At 42.1% G+C, this 10,535-nt stretch overlaps 1 protein-coding gene across 4 annotated transcripts in view; it reads left to right on the top strand.

Moving 5' to 3' along the window:
* LOC118749232 (RINT1-like protein) overlaps positions 1 to 10,535 on the top strand; it is a 148,021-nt gene that overhangs the window by 98,037 nt on the left and 39,449 nt on the right. Inside the window, exons 8-9 of one of the 4 annotated variants that reach the window (XM_036484026.1) lie at positions 2,506 to 3,071; positions 3,130 to 3,356. The exons of the other annotated variants lie outside the window; for them this stretch is intronic. Of the exons in view, the coding sequence (XP_036339919.1) occupies positions 2,506 to 3,071; positions 3,130 to 3,356 (793 nt within the window). The remainder of the gene's footprint in view (positions 1 to 2,505; positions 3,072 to 3,129; positions 3,357 to 10,535) is intronic. 4 annotated transcript variants of the gene reach the window in all.

The raw sequence follows: 10,535 nt of genomic DNA, 5'->3' as shown, positions 1-10,535 counted from the left end.
CAATTTATTTACTGAAGTGGATATCACTTGAAGAGCGTTGTAAGTATGACTTTGCTATAACCAATACATGCATTACTTTTCAGCAAAGTAGGCTATACATGATGTCCAAATTAAACTGGACAGCACAATACCGTGGGAGTTATTTTTGTAAATGGAATATTAAAGTCGGTGCAATTCACAGATAAACAACGCCAGCTCTACCATTGTCTTGTAATATGTTTTGAAAAGTAATGAGAAGTCATGCTGCTAATTGCACGGTTGTCGGTTGTTGTACCGGCTTACTTAGCCCTGCCTAGACCGTGGACATACGAAAAGGTGTGTCGGGTCATGGGGTGACTACCCGCCGGCCGGACTCACGTTGGGAACATCTGAGTTTATCCTGCTCAAGTACGAGTTTGGCCTGCAAGTATCCCGAGGCAGACGTAGTTTTGCCTCGTCCACGTTGTGCGGTTGTGTTCTTAAAACGGCATTCACAGGTCGGGAGTTGATGTAGATTGAGGCCGACTTAGTGGTTGTCTTATGAACCTCTGGACCTCGCTTGCTTACACCAAAGGTATTCCAAATCTCATGTAGGTTTACTAGTTGCCGAACCTCTGTGTTAAGATCCCTGATGCGGGTATTCCCGGAGCCGCCTTGCGAAGGTTATCACGCTCGTTGGCTGGAAGAGCCGTTTCAGCTGAGTAGTTTGGGCGGTGATTTTATTTTTATTTGGCAACTTGCATAGAAATTTTGGAAAGTAGCGATGGTCAAGTTGAAAAATTTAGGGTTTTTTAATTTTACCCGATGAAAACCCCCAACAAGCTAAGTCTAACAATATATTTTCAGACGGGTCATTCCAGCGAAGACGACATCACAGGTCAAAAATAAATTACATAGATTGCATTTAAATCTGTGACAATAGTATGGCATGTAGAATAATTCTTAAGAAATCGATTTTTGTCGATTTATTTCTCGCTATATTCCCTATTTTTTCTGATATAGTATTTTCTAGTAAAGTTGATAAGGCATTTCTCGTGGCTTGAAGGTGACAATGCAAATAACAAATATCCAAAACGAAAGTATACTTCAGGTGGTCTCATATTTGAATTCGATCAGACATAACATCAAAATGATAATATAAAATTTCGACCTTTGTTTTATTTGTCCTGAAAAGTGTATTGAAAGTGATATTTGAATGAGGATATTTAAATAGAAACTTGTAAAGAAAACAAAATTAGTTATTAATCGAAATCCCGCAAAAAAGCTAACTAGGAGTTGGTTATTGTAATCAATCGATAATTTTTTTCTGAGGGTTATTACAAAAATTCATTTATGGTGAGAAGTTGTTCAGCTTTCAAAGAAATGCTTATTGGACGTTCCTCCCGTCACAGCAATTTTTTTTTTATCTAACTTGCAAATACGTAAGCTTCCCATTAAATAAGGCCCTTTTATTAAAAGTATAATAAATATTCATATGAAACCAGTATAGTTCACCTTACTCACGAACTAAGTATGTGTCCTCAATAACAACTCCTCCCACCCGTCACAAGCTGAAATAGTTGTTTTTTAATCTGCGAATATAATAATACCACTAAAGAATAAAATGGACCTCAGCATTCTATTAGTTATGTACATACGAGAAAGGCTCTATTAACTAAATATTTAACGAATCCATCAACTCAGTGAGGCGGGTGTAATCGTTGTCCCACCCGCCACTCTTGGAAAATTTCATTTTTCTGTGTAAATTATATAACTAATTTTTATACTTTATTAGTAATAATCTGTTATCTGACTTCAAGTGTTAACGTAACAAGTGTAAAAGTAACAAAATAAAAATGGAGGTTCATAAGAAACCTATTTTCATGTTGTTCTCGACCCTACCTATAACCTACACTAAGTTTTGTTTGTATTTCGTTTTTTTTCCTTTTTGTAGCACAGAGTTATTAGAATTTGGCGTTCACGTACGCAAAAAATTTGCAAAGTAGGGGAAATTGAAAGCGCATAGTGACAGTTGATTTTGAGCGAAAGTTGCTGAACTTGAAAGATTTACTAATTTTTTTGGATATTTTCCATTTTGAGAGAGAATCCTTCGTTACTCTCCTGCAAGTTTCTGCTGGATATTTTTCACTGGAGATCTATTCGAACGGACTTATTTTCGTTGAAAATCAATAATTTTCCAAGACATTCCGCAGAGAAAATGACAAACATGGGTTCTTCGAAGTAACAGTGAGTGAAAGTTTCACCATCTATAGTCCAAGTTAAGCTTCAGCGGATACAAATGTTTGTCATGTTAATATTTTCGTGAAACTGAGGCGGATCAAGCCTTCGTTGTGTGTGTTTCTCCGTTAAACAAATTTTGACAATCATTAAGAATTATGTATACATTGATTAGGCCAAAAAGGATATTTAGTAGAAGATATAAACACAAACAAATAAGCGTATTGATGGAAATGTGTCAAGCATGCTTACAATTTTGATCATAAGTATAAGCATGGCAATACTACACGTATTTTTATTTTCTTTCAGTCTGCTCGGAGAAAATGGATCTTATATTATATGGTGATAGTCCTTGGATGCTTATTGACCCCAACTTTTATGATAATGATTTAAAAATTCCAAAATGTGCTGATCAGTTCATACGCCTGCTTGAAGCTATTAAAGATCGATACCACGCACTTATTCAACCAGGCCAACAATTACAATTCCTGTCGCTTCAATTAGAGCTAATAGAAAACTTTCGAAGGCGCCTAGTTCAACTTCACAGCAGTGGTGAAGTTGAGAGCATTTCCATTTTGAATGCTATCAATTACTTAGCCTTGGTACTGCGTGAGTGGGGTGAAAATGTTCATTATTTACATTTGCATGCTGCACTTGTGGGTCCAAATTATACTGAAATTCATTCAGTGTTCGATCATCCGGTTAGTGAACTAGAGCACTGGACAGAAAAGTTAATTGAAAACCTTGCAACGAAGGCGGTAAATGAAATAAAAGCGAAATCGATGCCTTATCGTCATGATTCTTGGTCCAGCGTGCCAGACCAGAATTGTAGAGAGCCTTTCATATTGTCGTCCAGTGCAGGGGAAATGTTTCAGGTGAGTCTTTATTGTAGAATAGAAAACAAAAAAATATATATTTTTAATCACTACATAGGTGATGGTAACAACACTTCATAATATGGAGCGAGAACTATCATTAAATCTCTTCAATCTTACGCTGCGCATTATAGCCAATCAAGTAGACGACTTCCTCTTCGATAGTCTTGTTATGAATAATAGATTCACACCAGCAGGAGCTGCGCAATTTAATTACGATATGACCCGGAACCTGTTTGCATTATTTGGGCAATATTGCCGTCGACCAGATTTGCTTTTCAAAAAGTAATGGAAACTTTGAAATCTGATAAGTTATTTGGTAGGATAAGTATATTTAAAAAACTCTTGTATTTATATATAAATTTCCGCAACCACGACATGTCCGCCCTGAACCCCATTCAGCATTGAGATAAGTTACGAGGGCAATTCGAAAGGTCACTGACTTTTTGATTAAAAGATATATTTTTCGGCAACAAAGCGTTAAATTTCTCAACATGTCTCCTTTTTGCTCGATTTATTTAGTCCAGCATTTTTTCAATTTTTTAATTCCTTCTAAATTACTGGCTTTATTCGAACCAAATCTCTTACCGCGCAGCCATTTTTTCAGGTTTGGAAACAGAAAATAATCGTTGGGGCTAAATCTGGAGAATATGGTGGATGGGGTAGGAGTTCGTAGCCCTATTGAGGAATTTTTTTTATAGTGACTACTCACGTGTTCACCGTACATTGTCTTGATGGAAATCACTTATTTTTGACTGAATTTGGTCGTATTTGCTTCAAATCAATCTCGAGCTGTCCAACATCTCTGAATGATATTCGCCAGTAATACTTTTGCCCTTTTCAAGTTAATCGATGTGAATAACACCGCGTGCATCGTAAAAAAACGTAGCTATGACCTTATTGGCCTTCTTCCGTGCACTTCTTGGTTGTGCCTTGGTCTCTGGTGTTATGGTGGATCCCTCTTTCGTCAACGGCTATGAAACGGCCGGCTTTTTCGTTTCCAAATGTTATGTAAAATTTGATGTACCCACTCAGATGACGTGCTTACAGCCTCAGCCATCTCACTACTTCTTCTTATTTGGCACTATAACCGTTTGTCGGTTTGGGCCGAGAACAAAAGCTTCGCCAGTTGCCTCTCTCCTTTGCAGATTTGCGCCAGTTGTTCATGCCAAGTGCGGACAGGTCCTTCTGCACTTGGTCCTTCCATTGTGTCCGTGAGCGCCCTTGCTTTCGTTGTCCACCCATAGGTGCGGAGTCGAAGGATATTTTCACCGGAGCGTCGTCATCCATGCGTACAACATGTCCAAGCCAGCGCAATCGTTGTATTTTTATGCGCTTAACTATGTCCATGTCGTTAAAAAGCTCGTACAGTTCGTTATTCAATTTTCTTCGGTACTCGTCGCCCACGCTAACGGGGCCATAGATCTTGCGAAGAATAGTTCTCTCGAAAGCCCGCCAAAGCCTTCTCATCTTTGTTAGACATCGTCCATGTTTCTGCACCATATAAAAGGACCGGCATGATGATTTGTAAAGCGTGATTTTTGTTCGTCGAGAGAGGGCTGCTTTTCAATTGCCTACCGAGCCCAAAGTAGCACCTGTTGGCAAGAGTAATTCTTCGCTTTATCTCCAGACTGACATTATGGTGTTTATGCGGGATCCTAAGTAAAGAAAGTCCTTCACTACTTCAAAGTTATGACTGCCAACAGTGACGTGTGTCCCAATACGCGAATACTTTTTATGTGTTGCCAGGAGGTACTTTGTCTCGTCCTCGATCACCGCCAGACCAACGTCGTTAGCTTCTTTTTCTAAGCTTCAAAATGCTGCGCTGACATCCCTGAGTTTCAGGCCAACGATGTCAATATCACCTGTATACGCCAGCAGCATCATGATTTTGTTGTATATGGTGCCGCTGCGATTCAGATTGGCAGCTCTTTTAATGCTTTCCAGCATCAGATTAAAAAAATCGCATGAGTGTGAATCGCCTTGTCTAAAAACTCTTTTGGCCTCAAATGGCGCGGAGAGGTCCTTCCCTATTTGGACGGAGCTGTAAGCAGTGCTCAACGTCACTCTACATAGCCGTATTAATTTTGCGGTGATCTTAAATTTAGACATGGCATTGTACGGGAAGCTTCTCTTCGTGCTATCAAAAGCAGCTTTAAATCGACAAAAATATGGTGTGTGTCGATTTGCATATCGAGTGTTTTTTTCAGAATTTGACGCGCTGTGAAATTCTGGTCAATGGTGGACTTACCAGGACCTTGTATGCAATATTAAGAACGCTTATTCCGCGATAATTGGCGCAAACAACGGATCTCCCTTCTAGTGGATTTGGCAAAGTATACTGCGATTCCAATCTTCGGGCATGTATTCATCAGACCAAATTCTGCTTAATAGCTGGTACATGCGCCTTGCGGCACTCGTCGTCATACAAGTTATTTCTGCGCGGGCGGTAGTATCGCACTACCTCTTCCGCAGCGGCACGAAGTGATTGGGAGATGGATTCCCTTTACTCATTTATATCCGATCGTTGAAGAGTTTATTGTTTAAGCGGGATTGAGAGTCGATTGCGAAATTTCTCGGCTGTCTGCTGCAGTCGATCAGACTCTCCGTTGACGGAGATGTAGTCATGGAGGCTGAATTTTCCGACTGTTGGACTAAAAATGCCTTCCTTGCCCACCCTGGCGTTGAAGTCGTCCAGCATGATTTTAACATCGTGGCGGGGGCAGCACTCATATGCTTCCTCTAAGCGCTCGTAGAACTGCTCTTTGATTTCATTGTCCTTCTCCTCCGTCGGGGCGTGTGCACAAATTTGGCTTACGTTGTTAAATTGGGCTTTGATGCGGATCGTGGCGATTCGTTCACTGTTGGGAGTAAACCTGGAGACGAGGTGTCGTAGTCTCCGCCCAACCACAACACACCAAATTTGTGCGCCATCTCATGACAGCTGTAGTAGATGTCACACGTTGCATATTTCATACAGCCGTGACCCGTCCATCGCATTTCCTGGATTGCAGTGATGTCAGCCTTATATTTTTCGAGGACATCCAGCAGTTGTATAGAGGTACCTTCCCTTTAAAGGGTCCGGACATTCCAAGTGCATATCCGTAAATCATAGTCCTTATTTCGTGAGCGAGGGTTGTCAACGTGTGGGGGGCAGTCATGCAGGCCATTTTGTTTCTTTCATTGGTAGGCATTTTTACGTGGCTGGTCCCAAGCCCAGCGCACAACCATTACCATAACCATGAGTGGCTTTTCTACCGGATACACGTTTACATAGCGAACCGCTTGCTGCAAGACAGACTTCCGCTTGCAGCCACGCCTACTGATGAACAGACGCTGCAGACTTCGGTGAGCCCTTAAACCGAGTAAGTCGGAGTGGCCCCATCGAAGCTCCCTCTCTTTCTGCCATGACCCAAGGCTCCACTCAGGTTGGTTACCGCATCTCGCTCATGGGTTGCTCACGTTGCACAGACGCAAGAGTCGGGATTGAGTACAGCCGTGCAACTGTAGGTTAGGTTAGGTTACGGTGGTTGTCACTCCGCACGGAACGGCAGAGAGACACACTTAGGCCATTTTGACCCATTGTGATGCCACTATGAACGAGCTCTTGTTCCTTTCCCTTAGTTTCCCAAACGATAGAACCATCGTGTGACCTTAACGTATCGTTGAAGGTCGCGGACGTCCACAGAGTCGAGATCGGCTAAACACCGAAAAGCATGTTGATTGAAAATAGCAAGTCTTGACTTTGTCAGCGGGGCAGTGGCAGAGATAGTGTTCTACACTCTCCACCTCCTCGTCGTCCCTGCAGGCACGACAGAAATCGCCTAGCATGCGCTCCTATTAGGCAGTGTCCTGTAATTATACCTACAACTGTGCTAATAATGGGGCGGTCGATTTGTATGAGAATTTTAGATCGTTTTTCGTTTATAATTGGCCAGATCTGTTTTGCAACAGAACATGTTGATTCTTTCGCCCAACGTTCGTTGGCCAATTTAATGAAAATAGATTTCAGTTGGTGCTTACTCGAGGACAGGGGAATGCCTGCATCGAGCGCAGAGTTTGCTGAGCGTAGTTCAGTTCCCCCCTCGCCAGCTCATCTGCCGCGCAGTTTCCCGGTATTCCACCATACCACGTTAATGGTGGCTTTCGCGGCAAGCTCGTTTAGGTTACTTCTGCATTCAGCAGCCACCTTTGAGGAAGTGTTACTGCACTGCAAAGATTTAATTGCTGCTTGGCTGTAAGAATAAATAGTGACGGATTGTGGACAATTTGTGCCACTTTTAAGCCATAGGGCGGCCTCCCTTATGGCTGTTAATTCCGCCTGAAACACAGTGCAGTAGTCAGGGAGCCGCCTGCTTAGGTTTAGCGAGAGTTCTTTGGAGTAGATTCCGCTTCCAACTTTATTGTCGAACTTTGATCCGTCCGTAAAGATTTCGGTAGATCCTTTATCAAGTCCGAGCGATTTACCCAGTTGCTTCTGTCTGGAATTCTGGTAGAAAACCTATTTTCGAAGCAGAGATGTGGACTAATGTAATCCAGCTTACGTAAGGTTGCTGGAATGGTGCTCAGAATTTTTGAGTGACCGAACCTATGGTCACTCCATGTATGAGCTGCACTCAGTCTAGTTGCGTTGCAGCTGTCCTGATATCTACCGTAAAGATCGGTAGGGAGAAGATTCAAAACAGTCTCCAGAGCCCTACTGGGAGTAGAGGGCAGGGCACCCGTGATTAACATGGTTGCCGCCCTTTGTACTCGGTCCAATACGCCTCTGTAAGTGGATTTTTCTAGAGCCGGCCACCATACGGAAATCCCATAGAAAAGGATGGGTCGGACAACCGCAGTATACATCCAACTCTGACAAGATAATTCTTCTTTCAAGGAGAAGTCTTATAAGCTCCACCAGAGGCCGCTCCAGCCCCAGTTGGGAAAGTGAGCCCACCATGGCGTCTGGAAGAATATTGTTAAAGGCGCCTTCTATGTCAAGAAAGATGCCTAAGGTAAATTCCTTAAAGGCGAGTTCTTTTTCAATTTTGGACACAATTTCGTGGAGCGCAGTGTCCACGGTTTTGCCCTTAGAATAAGCATGTTGACGCTCCTACACGTCCTCAGAAGTAAGGCGCTGTCTGATGTGGGCGTCAAAAAGTCTTTCTGGAGTTTTAAGAAGAAAGGACGTTAGGCTTATTGGCTTGAAGTCATTGGGTTTGACGTGAGAGACCCTTTCACCTTTCGGTATGAAGATTACCCTAGCCTTTGTCCATCCTCTAGGAATGTAACAAAGGCGAAGGCAGGCCTTAAAGATCTCAGAAAGCAGTGGGCATAAAAGGTCGACTGCCTGCTGAATTTCGGCTGGGAATATGCCATCCGGCCCGGGATATTTATAAGGTTTGAAGGTCTTGATCGCCCATTTCACCTCTTCTTGTTGCACTATGCACTCTACTGAGTGCTGTGGAAGATAAGTCATGTGATTTGTCGCGTCTGCCTTTGGTTCTGTTGTACACTCCGGGAAGTGGGTGTCCATGAGAAGATCTAGCATTTCGCTGCAAGAGGAGGTCCATTCACTATAAGGTTTTTGGATATGGTTGGGGGAAACTGGAGTTTTAGATAGGACCTTCCGTAGTCGGTTGCCCTTCGAGGTTTCCTCAATGCTGCCGCACAAAGTTTTCCAAGATTCCCTTTGAGCTGTTCGTACTGAACTCTTAAAGGCTTTCAGAGCATCCTTGTAGGATTGCCAAGATCCAGTTTGTTTCGCTAGATTAAAAAGCTTCCTGCTAGTTCGCCTCAGGGAGGAGATCTCCGGATTCCACCATTGGGGTCTCCTTTTGCCCCTTGGACGTGTTGCTGGGCAGGAAGCTTTAAATTCTATGTCGCAGGCTTTGGTGACAAGGTCTACGGATTCATCAGTCTTTTGAGGATGCGCTTCCTCAGTTGTTACCGGTATGTCGTGCACACCGAGAGAAGCGTCTAGGGCTACAGAGAGCTCCGTTTTATATTTGGTCCAATCGGTCCGCCTCATATTCCTGTAACACAAAAGAGGTGGGGCTCTTCGGGAGAGCCTAAAGGAAATATATTGATGATCGGAGAATCAATGTTCACTTAAAACATGCCAGTCCCTGACGTACTCAGAGAAGTAGTTTGAGACTAGCGTGATGTCCAGAACTTCCTTTCTGTTGGAAGTTATAAACGTGGGTTTATTTGAAGAGTTGCTTATACATAGATCAGAACTAAGAATAAAGTCGAGTAGTGACTCACCTCGTGGGTTGATGTCGCTAGAGCCCCATAAAACATGGTGAGAGTTTGCGTCAGATCCGATGGCCGTGGTAAGCTTCCTGTAGTTGGCCTCCTTCACCACGTCGTGTAGTCGATTTGGCGGAAAGTCTTGACAGTCGTGCGCCATGTATGAGGACACTATCCAGATGGTTTTCGTCCCCAGCTGCACGCTGACACAAACGGTGTCCTCGTCACTGTACTGATAGAGTAGAAAATAAGAAAGATTCTTTTTAATTAGAATACAAGCTCGAATCCTACCTGTGACTGGTGCTGAAACCATTGTTCTTGGCGATCCAAGGTTCTTGGATAAGAACGAGATCCTCTGCTTTGTTGCCGAGGTGTAGAGGTAGGGCAGCCGAAGCCGCCTTAGAGTGGTGCAAGTTAATCTGTAGCACTTGCACCATTATCGGAGTCCGGGGGAGGGTCCTCGTCCATCGCTTCAGGCTCCTCACCTTGGGAAGAAGCTGGTCCTCTGGTAGTGTGGTATGACCGCAGCGGAACTCAGTAAACCACTTTTTAACCATTGAAATGCATGGTGCAGAGTCCCCATAGTATTATCAAAAAATAATGCTTAATCAGCGTACAAAATTCACTTTTTCATTGTCGTTATCGAGGTTGTCTGCTTTCAAAAGTTGTCAAACAAAAACTAATTGGCGCAGCTTGCTCAAAAATTTATAGTAGTCTATATTCGATGGTAGTTGACGGGAGTAGTATTGCTTTAAAGCTACTGCGCATGATATAAGTATTTATGTAAAGGTAAAACCATGATACAAAAAAGAAGGTAGTTTCAATAAACAACTTTTGACGGATAATAAAATTTTTTGAAGTTTCATAAATTGTCAGTATTATCAACGGCCTTGCCACTTTGATAATATTAAAACAATACATCGGAGTATTTTCTTTCCCATATTTTTACCAATGTGAGAGTATTTCAAATCAAAACTCACAATCAGTACTTGATATCTTTTTACTTACGTGGTTTGCCCCTCTTTTATTAAAGATATATAAAATGTAAACTGTTACATTGTAATTATTATTTTTATTTTATAATACAAACCATTAGTGCATTATGTTGTTATTTTTTTCATTTTCTTATTTTGATATACAATTTAATGTTTCTTTAATCTTGCGATTTAAAAATCGAATTCTAAAGAATGTTCTTCCCAAATAAAATCTTTTTATAATATTTTGGTCCAA

The sequence above is a fragment of the Rhagoletis pomonella genome, unplaced genomic scaffold (assembly GCF_013731165.1).
Source record: "Rhagoletis pomonella isolate Grant_MI unplaced genomic scaffold, Rhpom_1.0 Rhpom_scaffold_00014, whole genome shotgun sequence".
In the NCBI taxonomy this organism is placed as follows: domain Eukaryota; kingdom Metazoa; phylum Arthropoda; class Insecta; order Diptera; family Tephritidae; genus Rhagoletis; species Rhagoletis pomonella.
Note: the sequence above shows the minus strand (reverse complement) of the source record. Positions and strands in the feature narration are given on the sequence as shown.